Raw genomic sequence first — 18,868 nt, 5'->3', positions numbered from 1 at the left:
CTGGGACTACAGGCATGAGCCACCTTGCCCAGCCCCGAATGCATTTTTAAGCAATGACTCAATATGCATAGTGGCAGTCCTTTTCCAGTCCCTAAATTGACAGCTCCTTTTGCAGCAAAGGCCAACCCAGTCCATTTCTGGGGTGTCCACAAGTCAAGACCTCCACTATGACAGCAGCACTCTCTCCTGGCTCTTTTAACTCGTCATCGGGCCTGCAAAATCTACATTTTTTTCCCAGAAGCTAGGTATCCTATGATTTAGTGGTAAAATCAAGTCAAAGGAAAACTTCATAGGCCTCTTAGGAAAATAGGAGTATAAAGTTACTTACCTTGGTAGTGATCTCTTGAAGTGACAAGTTGAGGGATTTTATTCTTTCCTGGAGGCTGGAAGAATTAAAAAGAGAAGATTGGTCTTCTTGGTAACCATAGTTCAATACCACTACAGTTAGGAACACTGCAGAGTGACCCTTCCACTGGTCTGATGGCTGAAGAAGCACAGGAGGAAAGATGATGCCAAGTCGGTTCCATTTGGCTATGGAATAAATATGGTGCCAGGAAGCAGACCTTTCCTCCCTTATTATGATTTATTAAAGCTAGTGTTATAATCTTATGCCCAGAGTGCACATCTACCGATAATGGGAAGAACAGCCAAGTTGTGCTTCTGGCAGCAAAGGATTAAAATATGCATTCCTATAACCATCTTCCCAGACGGAAGGTCTACACTGAGTAGTGTCTCACCTGCAGGGAATCAAATAGTATCTATTTGGGTATATCATGCAATTCAGTACCCCCAGTGCCCTGTGCATCCAGCACTGACGTAGAGCATAAAGCAGAGACACATATTTAAACTGTGTCTGAAATAGCACCCTTAGGCTCCTCCCGCTTCCCTTTTCTCCTCAGCACTTTTCACCTTGACACATTTATTTACTCATGTAACTTCCGTCTCTCTCCCCGACTAGAACTTAAGTTCCACGAAGGCAGGGATTGTCTTTTGTGTTCACTCCTGCATCCCCAGTGCTAAGAAAATTCCTGGAGCTTTTTAGTAAGCCCTCAGTCAATAGCTGTAGAATGAATGAATCAATACAATTAAGACCCAGATCTTATTCTGAAGGTTGTTACCTCGTGGAGAAGAAACACATGCATGCAATTCGCAATATAAAGCCAGAGGAAAAAATTACTATAAGGGGAATAGAAAACCAATACTAGAAAAAAAGTGCTACATAAAAGCTGTCACCAGGCAGAATATTGTCTGCCTTGAGCAATGGAGACAATAACTTGTGGAGCAATTTAGAACTAGGAGATTGGTGGGAACACTTACCGAAAGAGGTGAAAAGTGAACTGGGCTTCCAAGGAAAAAAAGAAAGGAGAATGAAATTCTAGCGAGAAGATAAATCTAACTGGAGCAAATGGTTCTCACAGGTGAGTTGTGAAAAACAAAGTTAAACAGGGAAATGACTATTTCTGGTAGGAAAGGAGAGGGAAGGATAAGGTAGGGCCTATCTGTATCTAAAATGTTTGCCTATTTATTTAGTAAGGGTCCAGGCGCAGTGGCTCACGCCTATAATCCCAGCACTTTGGGAAGCAGAGGCTGGCGGATCACCTGAGGTCAGGAGTTCAAGACCAGCCTGGTCAACATGGTGAAACCCTCATCTCTACAAAAATAAAAAAAAATTAGCCAGGCATAGTAGCATGCACCTATACTCCCAGCTATGCTGGAGGCTGAGGCAGGAGAATTGCTTGAACCCAGGAGACTTGATTGGAGTGAGCTGAGATCGTGCCACTGCACTCCAGCCTGTGCAACTCCATCTCCAAAAAAGTAATAATAATAATAATAAATTTATTTACTAGGGAAATAAAATCAAAGTAAAATGGAGCAAATTCTGCTAATTGTTTAAATTTTAGTGGTGGGTAAATGAGTGTTGTGTTTTTAAATATGTTTGAAACATTTACAATTAAATTAATTTTAAAGAAATATCAAGGGCAAGTGCTAGTCGGTATTAAATGCCAAGCTAAGGAGTTTTGAGTTCTATCCCTCAAGCAATGAGAAATCATTCAGTTTTTTAGCAAAAGAACAATATGAAAGAAATCTTTTCGTTTTTTAGAAAAACAGTCGGGTGGCACGATGAGAAATGATTTGGAGGAAGAAAGTCTGAATGTGACAAAACCAGGCAGGCCCCTTCAGCAGTGCAAGCCAGTCATGAGGTCCATGGGCCTCGCAGGGCGACACAGGTCAGAAAGGGGAGGGAGGAGAAGGACTGGATGATGTGGATGCTCAGAGCAGTGAGAACATCCATTCTAGAGTTTTCCACTCTTTCATGCATTCATGAATTCATTCATTCTTCACATATCTGTCTACTGGGCACCAAGTAAGCTAGGAACTTGGATCATGAAGACATGGTTCCTGCCCCCAACCACTTACTGCTGCTAGAAATGCCACAGAATGTTACAGGTGCTAGAAGAGGAGTGATTACTTGATTAAATGAGGATCTGCAAAAGCAAAGGTCAAGGTTTCTGGGGTATGCGTGGGGAGGGGAAGGGAAGGGGTGCAGAAGGTCAGGAAATCTTATACTGGGGTTGCCAAGTATCAGAACTAAGCTGCTAATTTGCTGATTTTTGTTTGTTCTTCAACTTAATAACTTTTTTTTTTTTTTTGAGACAGAGTCTCGCTCCGTCGCTAGGCTGGAGTGCAGTGGCATGATCTCGGCTTACTGCAATCTCTGCTTCATGGGTTCAAGTGATTCTCCTGCCTCAGCCTCCTGAGCAGCTGGGACTAAAGGCACTCACCACCACGCCTGGCTAAATTTTTGTATTTTAGTAGAGACAGGGTTTCAGCATGTTGGCCAGGATGGTCTCAATCTCCTGACCTCATGATCCGCCTGCCTCAGCCTCCCAAAGTGCTAGGATTACAGGCATGAGCCACTGCGCCTGACCAAGAACTATCTTTTGATGTTACCACATCCACCAATTTGTCATTTCTGAGTATAAGCAAATTTGTTTCAATTGTAAATACCTGGGAACTGGTGCAGGTCCATGCTAGTCAGTCATTACCACTTTAGACCTACTTTCAACAGAGAAGGGTTTTCCAGTCCAGCTGAGATCAACCCAAATGGAGGAAGTGAGGGTTGACAGAAGGCGGGGCATGTGACACCAGACTGTTCGGAATTCAGGAGTTGCCATCTGACAAAAATTAGCGTACTCAGTGGGAACAGTGGAAAACATTTGGAATCCTGCCTGGAGAATTCTAGACTCTGGCTGGCTGGGGATTGGATCTTTTGAGAGAAGGTAAGGCAGAGTGTCACACAGACATGCAGACTGGGGCAGATGAAACCACTTGAGGTGGTGGGGAGAAAAGAACAGGGGTCATCGAACGTGGACCCGGTCTGGTTCTGCCTCTGATTCTAGTAGCAGCACTAGCTTTGGGTGGCTAATGCCTGCTGTCCAAACTGAAAACCTTCCTTGGGCAGAAATGCCTTTTCCCTTGCTGGGCTCATGTGATTCTATTCAACAAATAAATGTTTAATAAATAGTTCACCACATCATTAAACCATTATCAGCATTTAATAGTATATTATAAGTAGGCATTCCCAACCACACACAGACTAGTTCATGCATTAGCAATTCAGATAGTTAGTAGATCCTCTTACTGTTACTGAAATTTTAGCTGACCAAAACAGCAGTGCCTTTAGCTAATGCCCAACATATCACATAAAAAGTAGGTCAAGCACCATCTTTCCAGGCCTTGACACAGTTCCCTGATCTGGGCTCAGATCTGACCCTATCCCAGAAAGAAATTTAGTCTCCTCTCAGATATCCACGTTAGAGGAAGGAGGCAGTGATGCAGATAATTAAATGCATTGTTTTATATTTGATTTGATTTATGTTTAATTTATGCTATATTCCTTTTTGCAACAAATTTACCTTCCCAATTATGTTTTCCTCAGGCTATTATTAACATTAGTTGTATCCCTGGAGTATACACAGAATAAAAGCAATTGTGGGGAGAGCAGACGATATGAGTAATCTATACACTAAGCTAGTGGGTTTCAGGCTATTTTTTTTTTTTTTTTTTTTTTTTTTCCGCATCTGCTGAAAATCAAAGACAAAGAGAAAATCCTAAAAGCAGTAAGAGAAGAGAGATGTCACGGAGCAGCAGTAAGGCTGGTTGGGTTTACAACATAAACAATGGAAGACAGAGGATGACGGTCTGATGTCTGTAAAGTGCTAAATGAGAAACAATTAAAAACCGAGAGTATCTTTAAACATGAATATACAACGAAGAGATTTTCTCGGGAAAAATGCTAAAGGAACTTGTTATTGAAGTATTTCTTTTTTTTTTTCTTTTTTTTTTTCTTTTTTTTTTTTTTTTTAGAGAAAGAGAGAGAGAGAATAGGAAGGAGAAAAAAGGAAGAGAAAGAGAGAGAGAGAATGGGGAGGAGGGAGAAGAGAATGGGAGTATTGCTTTCTTGCCCAGGCTAGAATGCAATTTAGTAATGGGTATTGAAAACCTCTTTTATACTGATAATTATACTTAATGATGTAATCAGGAAGGAGTAAGGGAAGAAGATAACAAACAAACAGCCAACCAATATTTAATTTAAACCTATGAAATGCTATGCGATTACTGAGGAGTGATTTACTTCCAATTATATAGTCACCTTTGGAATAGGTGTGAGGTGGTAATGTATGTTTTGTGTATTTGAAGTGGAGAGTACTATAAATATTTATTAAGTTTACTTGTTCCGGGTCTGAGTTCAAGTTCTGAATATCCTTGTTAATTTTCTATGTCGTTGATCTATAGAATCGTTAGCTCTTCTTGTTGCATTGATCCTTTTGCCATTATGTAATGTCATTCCTCGCCTCTTTTGATCTTTGTTGCTTTAAAGTCTACTTTATCAGAGGTGAGAATTGCATCTGCTGCTTTTTGTTTATTAGTTTATTTTTACTCTCTGTTCAATTGGTAAATCTTCCTCCTTCTGAGTCTTTGTGTATTGTTTCATGTAAGATGGGCCCGGATGCAGCATACCGATGGGTTTTGGCTTTTTATCCAATTAAAATATATGTAAGTTTAATACCAGCATTTGATAGGGGTCGGGGCTTAGTCTAGCTGGCTGTTTTGCCCATTAGTTGATGTGAATTTTTTATTGTGTTAAAGTTCTTTGCTTTTTGATATATTTTTGGAAAGGCTGATATTGGTTGTTCCTTTATATGTATAGTGCTTCTTTCAGAAGCTCTTGTAAAGCAGGCCTGGTGGTGGTGAACTCTCTAAGTACTTGTTTGTTCGCAAAAGATTTAATTTTTCCTTCGCACATAAAGCTTAGTTTGGCTGGATAGGAAATTCTGGGTTGAAAGTTCTTTTCTTTAAGGATGTTAAATATTGGTCCCCACTCTTTTCTGGCTTGTAGGGTTTCTGCTGAGAGATCTGCTGTAAGTCTGATAGGTTTCCCTTTATGGGTAACCTGAACTTTCTCTCTAGCTGCCCTTAGTATTTTCTCCTTCATTTCAACCCTAATAAATCTGGCAATTATGTGCCTTGGGGTTGGTCTTCTTGAAGAATATCTTTGTGGTGTTCTCTGTATTACCTGGAGTTGAATATTACCCTGCCTTGCCAGGTTGGGAAAATTTTCCTGAATGATATCCTGAAGAGTATTTTCCAACTTGGATTCATTCTCTTCATCACATTCAGGTACACCTATCAAACGTAAATTAGGTCTTTTCACATAGTCCCATATTTCCTGGAGACTTTGCTCATTCCTTTTCATCCTTTTTTCCGCATTCTTGTCTTCTCGTTTCATTTCACTGAGCTGGTCCTCGACTTCTGATATCCTTCCTTCCGCTTGATCAATTCGACTGTTTAAACTTGTGCATGCTTCGCGAAGTTCTCGTGTTGTGTTTTTCAGCTCCATCAATTCACTTATATTCTTCTCTAAATTGTCCATTCTCATTAACATTTCGTTAAACCTTTTTTCAAGGTTCTTAGTTTCTTTGCATTGGGTTAGAATAAGTTCTTTTAATTCACAGAAGTTTCTTATCACCCACGTTTGGAAACCTGCTTCTGTTATTGGAATACCGGTGTAATCTATTAAGCCTTGTTCCGTTACTGATGAGGAATTGCAATCCCCTGTAGAGGGAGAGGCATTCTGATTTTGAGTATTCTCTACCTTTTTACGCTGGTTTCTTCCCTTCATTATATATTTGTCCGTCTGTCGTCTTTATAATTACCGACTTTCTAACTGGGTCTCTGACGTCCAACTTGTTGATTCCCTGCGCTGAAATCTGAGCAATCCACTGAGCCGGCCAAAAGAGCGGTGTTAAGATTGATGGTGCTTTTCTGCCCGGGAATATCCGGACTCCGCACCAAGAACTGGCGTGCTAAGGCACCAGCAAAACCGCCACGCCGGCCACAAGAGTCGCCCTGGCGACCCGTGGAGCTCCTCCACTGGGAATCTCGTGGTCCGTGAGCAACTAATATTCGTCTGAAAGTGTGGCGTCCTCTCGTTCTTTGCGCTTTCACTGGGAGGTACGTGCCCGAGCTGCTAATCATCAGCCATCTTGGATCTCTCTCCCAGGCTATTTTTAGCAGAAGAATTCTCTCAAACCAAAGTTTATACAGCACTATAAAATATAATGAAGATAACAGGGAATCTGCTTTTATTGAAGTAGGGTGTCTGGCCTGGAGTACAAAGATGGCACATTAAACCCCCCAAATACACACATTGCTGCTGCCATCATACTGTGATTCCCAAACCTTAATTCCAGGAGCAGCAATATACATGGAAAACGAGCGAATAAAACCAGTTCAATGTTGATAAGCAAGAGTTCCATGTACTTTAATGATTAAAACCAATCCCCACTTTTTTAAAAACTTGCGTATTATTCACAAAAAATAAGAACTATCCTCTCAGGTGAAATTATGCCTTATCCTAGAAACACATAATTTGTCCACACAAATTAGCAAATATGTTTTCAGAAACACACCAGACCTAATTTACCCAAATAAGTATCTTGATTCAAAGCAGCTGCCCTGGAAATTAAATAGAGTCCAACATTTATTGAACACTTACTATGTACCAGACACTCTTCCAAATTCTTTAGGCAGATGAGCATTTTAAATTCTTATTATAACTCTATGAAGTAGAAACTATAATTATCTACATTGTAAGGCAAGAAAACTTAATCAAAGAGACTAAGAGGGGGTGGCTGTGATGAAAGGAAATTAAATGCAAAGGGGCCTGTCACTAGTTGAGTTGTCCGCCAAAATTCACAGGTTAGAGTCCGAATCCCCAGTACCTGAGAATGTGACTGTGATTGGAGATAGGGCTTTTATTTTTATTTATTTGTTTATTTTTTCTTTTATTAAAGTGTATTTTTTAATCTCATTTTTTAAAATTATACTTTAAGTTCTGAGGTACATGTGCAGAACATGGAGGTTTGTTACATAGGTATACATGTGCCATGGTGGTGGTTTGCTGCATCCATCACCCCGTCATCTACATTAGGTATTTCTCCTAATGCTATCCCTCCCCTATCCCCTCACCCCCTGCTATCCCTCTCCTAGCCCTTCACCCCCCAACGGGTCCAGTGTGTGATGTTCCCCTCCCTGTGTCCATGTGTTCTCATTGTTCAACACCCACTTACGAGTGAGAACATGCAGTGTTTGGTTTTCTGTTCTTGTGTCAGTTTGCTGAGAATGATGGTTTCCAGCTTTATCCATGTCCCTGCAAAGAACATGAACTTATCCTTTTTTATGGCTGCAAAGTACTCCATGGTGTATGTGTGTCACATTTTCTTTATCCAGTCTATCACTGATGGGCATTTGGGTTGGTTCCAAGTCTTTGCTATTGTAAACAGTGCACAATAAACATATAATAGAATGTGTCTTTATAATAGAATGATTTATAATCCTTTGGGGATATACCCAGTAATGGGATTTCTGGGTTCAATGGTATTTCTATTTCTAGATCCTTAAGGAATCGCCACACTGTCTTCCACAATAGTTGAACTAATTTACACTCTCACCAACAGTGTAAAAGTGTTCCTATTTCTCCACATCCTCGCCAGCATCTGTTGTCTTGGAGATAGGGCTTTTGAATAAGTAATAAATTTAAAATAAAGTCATAAGGGTGGACCCCAATCCAATTATGACTAGTGTCATTATAAGAAAAGACATAGAAATGTGGAGGGAAGATCATCAGAGGACAAAAGAGAAGACAGCTGTCTGCAAGCAGCCAAGGAGAGGAGCCTCAGAAGAAACAAACTCTGCTGACACCTTGATCTTAGATATTCAGACTTCAGAATTATGAGAAAATAAACTTCCGTTGTCTAAGCCACCCTGTCCAAGGTACTTCATTATGACAGCCCTAGCAGACTCATGCATGTGGAATTTTCCATTTCTCATAGTATGATGAGTTATATGTATTATCAGGGCACTGCACACTGGTGCTTCACAATCCAGGTAAAAAGAGTTGCGACTCCATGCAGCAGCAGCAGGTCCAACAGAAAACACGGCAGCTCTTTTGTTTTCTTGAGACTGACGGTTTCCTTTCAATCTGCCCAAATGGGAGACTGTGGGCTGCTACAACAATCAATGTGTGCAGAACAAGAACATTCTTGCCTGTAGTTTAGGAGCTAAATATTATGAATGGAGGCCCTAAAAAAATGTTATGGGATAATGTTTTTGACTGTTAAAAATGACCATGGAACCCTCAGATTAGTACAGGAGCTCACAATTGCCTTAGCTTCAGGTTCGAAATGAAAAAGGGCTCCCTTCAATACTCCTGCAATATCACAAACAGAATGCAATCACTGATGTCAAAAATATAAGTAATAAAAATTCAATTTGGGGAGGGACAGATTGCTTTTCAGCTATAATTAGAAAGGCAAATGGAATTGAAGTCAATAACAGTCACTAATCTAGATAATACAAGCCAAGACTTGGTCAAGGGCCAGAATGAGACATTTATGCAGGAGGATACAGCCAGGCAATTTTGGTTCAATGACTTGGGAGTGAGAAACTATTCTAAAGATAACTGATCCAACCAAGAACTGTCTGACTTCTACCACTTTGGTCCAAGCCACGGGCACCTCTTCTCTGAAATGCTGCAGTAGCCTCTGAACAGTTCTTCTGCATTTACCCTCACCCCTCTACAGTCTGTTCTTGAGATGGACAAAATGGCGAAACCCCATCTCTACCAAAAAAAAAAAAAAAAAAAAGCCAAGCACTGTGGCATGTGCCTGTGGTCCCAGCTGCTCGGGAGGCTGAGGCGGCAGAATTCCTTGAGCCCAGGAGGTTGAGACTACAGTGAGCCATGATTGCACCACAGCACTCCAGCCTGGGTGACAAAGCAAGACCTTGTCTTAAAAAATAAAATAAAACACACACACACAAATCTGTTGACATTAACAACCTTGCCAATGACTGCTCAGTCCCCTCAGCTTCTGTCAGAGGGAAAGTGGATAACAAAGTGACTGTGGAAACAGCGTTAGGAAGTTCAGGATTATCTACTTGGCCTTTTTCCTACCTTAGACCCTTTTATCCTCACAGCTAATAATATTACATGGCACCCATCAGACATGAATAGGGCACTAGAGGAATGCTATGAATTCCTCTAGATATCAGATGATCTTGTAAAGGCACAATAGTACATAAATTCATCACAAGCAACTCATTCTATACAGCTGTAAAAATGACTCAAGCTGGTTATCTGAGACTTTTACTTCTGGGAAAGGCAGCATGGTGCAGTGGAGAGAGATTTGAACTGAGAGGTAGGGGCACCAAGGCCTCTGCTGGCCATCCTTGCCACCTTTGGCAAAGCATGTTATCTCTTTCCAGTTTGGTGGTGGGGAAAGTCAGAGAGTTTGCTGGACTCAATACAGACACTTACCTTTGTGCTCATCAAATAGTTCATCTTTTGAGGATCACGGGAGGAATGAAGTATAGAAAGACCATTTAATAAATCATGCAGACATATACCATACCTGTATTGTAGTAAGAAAATATTTTAGACTAATCTGACCAAAATCAGGCACACAAATTTTTAACAAGAGTGGAGTAAATATATTTAGAGCTTTTCTCTCTGGCCTAGGCAAAAGACATTAAGTAAAAGAACCAAAGAAACTAGGCCAGGGAAATACTTGAACATTCAGTTCTTTGATTCTTTCTCTGAATATACATCACATCATGACTCACATCCTCACTGTCTATTTCTCTGAATTTCAAGAATCCTATGTCTTTAACTAGGATGCCACACTCCATTGTTCTGAGTCCTTTTAGTAAAGTACAACTAGTCCAGCTAACTCTGCAAATGGAGAATAAGATGCCACCTTTTTTTTTTCTTTTTTTTTTTTTTTTTTGAGATGTAGTCTCACTCTGTCACCCAGGCCGGAGTGCAGTGGCACAATCTCGGCTCACTGCAACCTCCGCCTCCCAGATTCAAGTGATTCTCCTGCCTGGGATTACAGTAGCTGGCATTACAGGTGCATGCCACCACACCCGGCTCATTTTTGTATTTTCAGTAGAGATGGGGTTTCACCATGTTGGTCAGGCCGGTGTCAAACTGCTGACCTCGTGATCCACCTGCCTTGGCCTCCCAAAGTGCTGGGATTACAGATGTGAGCTACTGCGCCCAGCCGCTGTCACATTTTATAAGACCATAAACTCTTTTCAATAAGGTACATCCATGTAACTCATATCATAAGGGATAATGGAGGGAGACAGAGAAAAAAATGAACATAAGGATTTCTGATCTTTTCTTGGAAAAGATTTTCTGTTACTGAGGTGCTGATTCGAAGGCAGTGAGCAGAGGAAAGGAGTAAGTCCTAATAGCGAATTTGCTGGATTTACTGAACTTTCTAAATTGGCAGGTATGAGCAAGGTAGGACACACTTGCATTCAAACCCACACCCCGTGCCATCTCTTGCGGGTCCCCATGCTTACTGGGAAGCTCTCCCTGACATTACAGCAACGCAGCTTGCATCTAAGTCCAGTTACATCAAAAATCACAGCTTTATTTTTAACTGATTAACTTGGTATTTGGCTTATCCAAATACTCCAAGTGTTAATTCAATCAGATCGTTCTCATTGCTTCAAACAATCTTATTCCAAACTGAAACTATAATTCATGTGCCAAAAAAATTTTGACTTATAGACATTTGTCTGTAAGAGATTTGGGTGGTTTAATAATGAATAAATGAGAACAAGAATCAGAAATATGAACAGGCTGATGTTCAGATCATAACCATTCTCCTCTCTACCCCTTCCTCACGAGTTGTTTAATGATTCTTTTTAACAATAAGGAAATAAATTACCAGTCTCTTATTTTTTGGAAACTGGTAACCAAGTCAGCTCCACATTTTCCACTATTCTCATAACCATGATGTATTTAAATGTTCCAACAAGATTTTAGTACTTGAGCTCTAGAACTTTCCCCCACCCCGCCCCCCAAAAACTCTTGTGAGTTCAACCCATTAAGCACTACAATTTGATCTAAGGGGAAAAGGATACCACACCCAGGTTTATTCTGTTAAGTGATCCAAAGGCAACTTCACATTTCCATTTCAATCACTACCCTCCCTTAATTCTTACTATTTAGTAAGTCATGTCTAGTTGCTCCCATGGGAACAACTGAGTTTTTAAATAAATACTCAGAACTGCTTGCATTTATTTATTTATTTATTGAGACAGAGTCTCACTCTGTCACCCAGGCTGGAGTGTAGTGGCATGATCTCTGCTCACTGCAACCTTCACCTCCCAGGTTCAAGTCACTCTCCCACCTCAGCCTCCTGAGTAGCTGGAACTACACGGACATGCCACCACACAGGACTAACTTTTGTATTTTTTTGGTAGAGATGGGGTTTTGCCATGTTGGCCAGGTTGGTCTCAAACTCCTGACCTCAAGTGATCCTCCCACCTCGGCCTCCCAAAGTCCTGGGATTACAGACATGAGCCACTGTGCCCATTCACTTGCATTTATATTTAATACTAATTTTTAAAATATATGTTGCTTCTCCTAAATTTCTAAGCATTTATACTTTCCATAACTATGAATTTTGCCAAAAAGATTGTACTTTCTGCTTTGGGTTTATTCTGTTTTCTGCTTTATCTTTAATTAACTGATGTCTGGCTAAGAATAAGCATATGTGCAGCTCAAGTTTGCAGAGACAGTTTTAACCTTACATTTCTCTCAAGCGTGTCTCAAAATCTGTTGACAAAGCAACAGATGAGCCTGATTCCTAAAACTGGGGAATATTGTCGATTTCACTTCCTAAAATGTTTCTGTGGGTAAACTAAAGATGGACACACTTTATTGGATTAAAAAATGCAAAAGTAGACCACTGATGAACAAAATGAATGAACAGTAGGGAAAAAAATCCAGTTGACTAAAGGAGTAACTGAATAAGGAATTCAAACACCAATATCAATATAACTCAAAGAGGAAGCTAAGGAAATTTGCCAAAGAGGAAGTACAAAATAGTAATGACAGTGAAAGTCAAGATGAATGCTTAACAACGATCTCTAAATATAAGACACAGCACCTCCCTGAAACAGCTACAGGAAATCTTGAGGTTCTGTCTGGCTGTGGTTTGGGTCATCCCAGCAGCCTAGCCATCAGCACAGGGTAGATTAATCACCCTTCCACAGCTTGAAAAAGAGGTGCTCTTGACTGATTAAATTCTCAGCAAGCAAAGAGCTGGCATTTCCAACCTGGGGATATTCCCAGCAGTCACTGGAGAAGGGTCTTTCTGAGCAGAGCTAAATTACCTTCTGCTGAAAGATTTCAAAACTTCCTCACTTCTCCCAGAGTTTCAGCTTACAGTCTGAAGAAGAGTTTAGCCTGACATACTAAATTAATATCTGAAAAGTTAAAGCAAGGAATAGTAACATACAACTTACAAAAAGGAAAGAATAAGAGAATTTGATGAAGGGAACGCAAGATTGTAGAAGAAATGTAAATTATGAAGAAATGAAGTACAGAACAGTTCTCAAGGTGATAATAATGAAAACTAAAAGTTGAAATTGACTAGGAGAAAGACTTAAAACAGGCCACATGCTTTCATGTTTGTGAGAGTCGACTTGCAGCTGCAATATAGGTCCTAGCTATAATCAATATAGGTCCCAGCTGTAATCAATATAGGTCCCAGCTGTAATCAATATAGGTCCTAGCTGTAATCAATATAGGTCCTAGCTATAATCAATATAGGTCCCAGCTATAATCAATATAGGTCCCAGCTGTAATCAATATAGGTCCCAGCTGTAATCAATATAGGTCCCAGCTATAATCAATATAGGTCCCAGCTGTAATCAATATAGGTCCCAGCTGTAATCAATATAGGTCCTAGCTGTAATCAATATAGGTCCTAGCTATAATCAATATAGGTCCCAGCTATAATCAATATAGGTCCCAGCTGTAATCAATATAGGTCCCAGCTGTAATCAATATAGGTCCTAGCTATAATCAATATAGGTCCCAGCTGTAATCAATATAGGTCCCAGCTGTAATCAATATAGGTCCCAGCTATAATCAATATAGGTCCCAGCTGTAATCAATATAGGTCCCAGCTATAATCATTTTAAGATGACTATCCCCCATCTTTGATAATCCATGGGGCTCCAGTCAAAAATAATTAACCTAATGCCTAAATTATATAAAAGAGCAATGGATGAATCTACAAATCACAAGCCTCCAAAGAGCTACTTAAATGATATTAATACTAAGAATAACAGACATGTTGTAAACTTCTTAAAGGAAACAAACACAGAGAATTGTAAAATATTAAAATACAACATTATAAAATACATATCCACTTTTTCACCCTCCTTTGTTCAAAAATCATTATAAATGTTACTGTAGCACAAAATATTTTTGTAGCACAAAAAAGTATTTTTTTAAATCTGCAGGTAAAATAGAATTCCTCTCTCAAATATAGTCTGTTAACCTGAAAATCACACAATTTATCAATTTAGAAAGGAGTTTGTTTCTTAAAAGGGTCACAGACTCCAAGGCTGCCATCCTAACAGCCTGGGCAGCATAGCCTCCGGCAGAAGCCATTATCAGACACTTTAAGAGAGGGACAGGTAAGACAGGAATTTAAGCAGAATAAGTTGACTAAGTATACGTATTGAACAGGTTACAGCAGAAGCCATGAATATTCATGAAGGTGGTCCTAATGCATGCATACTGAATAAGCACACATGTTATATACAACTTACATTCACCTTGGGGTGGAGACTTAACATTTACATGTATTAATTACAATTAGGCCCTCTATGTAAAAGGTCTTTTCAGAACGCAAAGGCACTCAAGTGTCTCTGTAAATAGGCCAGAAGCAGTCCATGGTTGGTCTTCATATCAGAAGAAAGTTACTGAAATCAGTATCTCTTCTAATGAAAGCTGCAGTTATGGCTGGTGGAACAGGGAGTCAGTCAGTTAGCCAGCATCTGGCAGTGGAAGGACTGCCATGGCTTTAATATAGCTCAACTCAAGGCCAGTGCTTGTTTAGCTGCCAGAGAAAAAGAAAACCCTGGTGGCAGACAGAAGGTAGTTTATTATTTTTTTTTCAGTTGAGATAATAAGATTTATTTTACATATTTGTTTTGCTTTAGGTGCAGGAGTGTGTGACTTATCCCTACCTGGCATGGTCTTAGTTCTTATTCATTATTTGGTATCTTATTGCCACTGAGAGTCTGTTCTGTCAGTTCTTATGATCTCATTTTAGCACTGATGCTGGTCAGTTGTGTTAAGCTACAAAAGGGAGGGATTATAACAAGGCAAATCCAACCTCCGGCCCACTGGGGCTGGAAACTCAGTTTGTATGGAGTCTTCTCTGAGGTCTCCTTGGCCAAGAGGGAATCCGTTTAGTGGTTGGGGGCTTAGGATTTCATTTTTAATTTACAACGCAAATGAAAACTGGAAATCGAGGTCCTGTTTTCTTGGAAACCTATATTTCCTGGTGAGCAGCATCCGTACCCAGATAGGGGGGATTTTCAAATCTCTTCCTTGTTTTCCAACCTTCTTCCTCCTTTACCAGATTATAGTTTAGTAAACCTTTCACATTGCCTGTAATGACAACTTTACAGAAGAAACAGGAGGATACACAACGGCGAGGCAAGGCCTGAGCTCTGAGCAGCAGCAGCAGCGGCTGCAGTGCAGGCTTTGCTCAGGTCCATGCTCTAGGGACCCGCCCTCAGAAAAGTGCCAGCTAGAGCACCGTGGCCTGTGGACGGTCACAGCCTGCCCAGGGAACTTCAAAGAGGAACTTAACATGGAGCTCCTTGGAATAGAAGTATGAGGGGTTTTTAGGAGGTTTATTTTAACTTATTTCATAAAATTCTAAAGAGCAAAGTATTGTAGAACCAGAAGGGACCTTCCACATCATCCCGTTCAAACTCTCTTTTCACAGATGGGTAATACCAGTTCCTCTAGCCCTGGGGTGGGGCCTTGCTTTCCAGTTTCTTTTCCTCTCACATTTCTTTCTTTGGAATTTCTGACAGACCTCTCTGACTTGAGACAGTTGCTTGTTTGGTCTCCCCAGGCCGCCTATTTTTAGATACCCCTTGGCTCCAATCCAATCAGGCAACACCAGGTGCACAGAGACAACCATCCCTGGCCTGGAGGGCCATCCATTCTGTTTTCCTCGGACCCACAGACCCCTGCTCTGCTGGGCTGGACTTCTTCGCATTGCTTGACTAAGCACTCCATCCAAGGCCTGGTCTCTCCCAAGCCATCAGCGTGAACTGTCTCTGCATTCCTTCCGCATTAAAAACTGGCCAAAGCTGTGAGGGCACCGCTTTTACGGCTGTGTGAACGTGGACCCTCTGCAGCCTCATCTGCAAAATGTGCATAAAAACATATTGGCTAAGAAACCTTACAGGGTTATTTTAAGCAAATATGACAGTTTGCAAATAATAGAGATATTAAAATTAGTGTACGAGTATCATCACTTTAAGGCTGGTTGCCTCGCTGGGAGCCGAGTGGACATGCCCCTCTCTCTCAGCGCCTGAAAACTACGTCACCATTCTGAGTACATTACTCAGCATTTGCCCTCTCCACGCAGGCTCCCCGTACCCGTTTCCGCATTCCAATCTCAGCCCTGCACCCGCCGAAATTTTTAAAAAGCCTGTCAAAGACCTGCCCTATGGCAAGCTTGCCCGGTACATCCTCAACCAGCCCCTCGTCCATGCCCGGTCCCTTCATATCCAATGAAATTACCTCCTCTTTGTTTCCCTGCAGTCAATCAGCTACCTCCACTCCCTATAAAACCCCACACCCCAAAAAGAGAAGCGCGACTTCTCCGGCCCCTCCTGTCGGACCGTAGAACCTCGCCCAGGAGCTAATTAAATTTCTTTATTCCAATAACTGGCCTCAGTTGCCTCATTTAAATCTCAGTTGCTTCATTCAAACCTTACATTCACCAATCTAAGAAGGACAGACAGGATAAATATGAGTGGAGAGGGCACATCTGCAGGGAGGTCCTGAACACTGCAGATGTCACCTATGCAGAGAAGCCTCACTCCGGGCACCCTCCTGGCCAGCATGGCTCACACGCTTCTGTCTCGCTGTATTCGCTGCCTTGGCAAATATTTATCTGCCTCATGAATTCCTGGAAAAAGCAACATGTCTACTTTATTTTAAAAGGGTGTCGGAGGGGAAAAAATCCTGTAATCCCAGTGACCCAGGAGGCTGAGGTGGAAAGAACACTTGAGGCCAGGAGTTCAAGAGCAACCTGGCAACACAGCAAGACCTCCCCATCTCTACAAAAAATTTAAAAATTAGCCAGGCATGGCGACAGGCACCTATAATCCTAGCTAGTTGGAAGGCTGAGGCAGAAGAATCACTTGAGCTCAGGAGTAAAAGGCTGCAATGAACCATGATCATATCACTGCACTCCAGCCTGGGGGACAGAGGAAAACCCCATCTCTAAAAAAGGGAAAAAAAAGTCCTTACCAAAAAAAAAGGGGGGTAGGAATCAGAATTTCCTGGAAAAAGGCAAAGCTCTCCTCTTTCTCCAGATGATTTATAATGCTCTCAGTCCCATAAAGCCATTGTCTTGGCAAACCAATCAGGTAGAAGGCAAAAACAGAGGAGAGAGAAAGAGCCCAGAAGTGGAGATTAAAGAACAACAATCCCCACGAATGGAAAAGCAGCTTGGAGGCTGCTGATGTGCTGCAGGAATTTTCTCTGCAGTCTTGAATTATTCCAATTTGGCAGCTACCTCACACTACCCCCGGGGCAAGAGCATGAATGGGACCCCTCCCACACAGCTGCCTCCACATCCTCTATAAGAATCTCTACCACCATGCTAGATTCAGGATCAGTCTTCCAGTTCAGGACTTGCTGTTTCACTGTCTCCTCACTCTAGTAAAATATGTTTCTGAGGGGAAAGCGGAACTGTTGATTTTTTTTTTTCCCATTCAGTTGTGAGCTGGTGAATTGCATTATTTCAAATCTCACTTGCAAGGAGGCCTGACATCAGCAAAGACTGCGTGTTGTGGAGCTGAGCACAGGTGTGATGAGGATGCCTGCAGCACCCTACATAATCAGTGCTCCTGGCCAGGGAGCCCCAGGCAGTTCAGCTAGTGGTTGGGGGTGGAGGGGGTACCGCAGAAGGCCTGGCTCCTCTCCACCCACCAACCTTCCCAGCCCAGCCCTGCTGGGAGGCTCCCAGATTCTCCAACCAAGGCTCACCAGACCGCCTGTAACCAGGGTTGAGTTTGTTTCACAACAATAGTTCGTAAAAAGATGTGACATGTTTCTTCCAAACACACAACCAGAGACAATTCATCCATGAGCTGCCAGAACACATTTCACGTGAAGCATAAAAAATCCCAGGAGCTGAGGAATGAAGAACTCAACCCAGATGAATACAAGCCAGCCAAGCATTTCTAAAGAACATTGGAAAGCATCCTAGGCAGGCCTCCACGTCATCACTGTGGTTATTACTATAATTATTCCTCCCTCACTTTGCAGTTAGCCATATGCATGCTACATGAGGTCACAGGCTGCCCTCCCCTGGTTTTCCAGACACATAAAACCAACAAGCCAGGGAAGGCTGAGCTAATGGCCCTGGAGAGAGATGAGCTGCAAATCACCATTCTCCTCAATTTATGCCAAATAAATAGATGGAACCTCATGCCACACATGGAGGGACCATGATCCATAGAAAACCCGGACGACGTCACCTCCTCCCTGTGTCCCCACATCTTTTCCATCTCCTCCCTCACCGCCACATCACAATCCCATTACAGAGAATGGGAGTGGAGTCAGCATGGGTGGACCAAGGACAATGGGTTTCATGTGGGAAGAGAACCAAGCTCACTGGAGAAAAGCAGTTCTTCTATGACCCTCACATCAAAGGAAGACTTGCAGGAGAAAATAAGGAGCTTACTTTAAAGCAGAGGGGTTGATATCCCAGGGATGAGAGAAATTCAAATGAACACATCTTTTAAGCGGTTCCTGTCCTTTCACACACCCCTGCTCTGTCAGCTTCCATATTGTGGAGCTCCTGATTCTCCAGAGCTCAAAAAGCGTTCTCCTTTTGTTCACCGGAAGAAAACCATTTTTGTTGGCTCTACTCAAAAGGCGGCTATGATGTCTCTGGGATGATAACACTTCATCTCCTCCTGCTAAATTATTTGATCCAGAACACAGATATTGGAAAATTCAAATGGTTTCTTTGGTTTCTATTATCACACGCAAACCAAAAATCATGGGGTGTCCTTGACCGCAGCACATGCCCTCTACTTTCAACCCATCTCTGACATTGGCCAGGGGGTTCCCAACAAGCTACAGTCAGAAATCATGGCCTCCATGCAAGCACGTGAATCTCCCCCAGTGATACATCCAGAAATGCGATGTGCTATCAGGAAGTTTCTT

General features: G+C 41.7%; 1 protein-coding gene across 1 annotated transcript in view; it reads right to left on the bottom strand.

Annotated features, from left to right (window-relative positions):
- The window catches only part of DISC1 (DISC1 scaffold protein), a 365,698-nt gene that overhangs the window by 215,857 nt on the left and 130,973 nt on the right, over positions 1-18,868 (bottom strand). Inside the window, exon 7 of the mRNA XM_064383602.1 lies at positions 329-383. Within this exon, the coding sequence (XP_064239672.1) occupies positions 329-383 (55 nt within the window). The remainder of the gene's footprint in view (positions 1-328; positions 384-18,868) is intronic.

The sequence above is a fragment of the Aotus nancymaae genome, unplaced genomic scaffold, assembly GCF_030222135.1.
Source record: "Aotus nancymaae isolate 86718 unplaced genomic scaffold, 86718_ANA_hifiasm-v0.15.2.pri h1tg000032l_0, whole genome shotgun sequence".
NCBI lineage: Eukaryota > Metazoa > Chordata > Mammalia > Primates > Aotidae > Aotus > Aotus nancymaae.
This window is presented reverse-complemented; position numbering and strand designations above follow the sequence as displayed.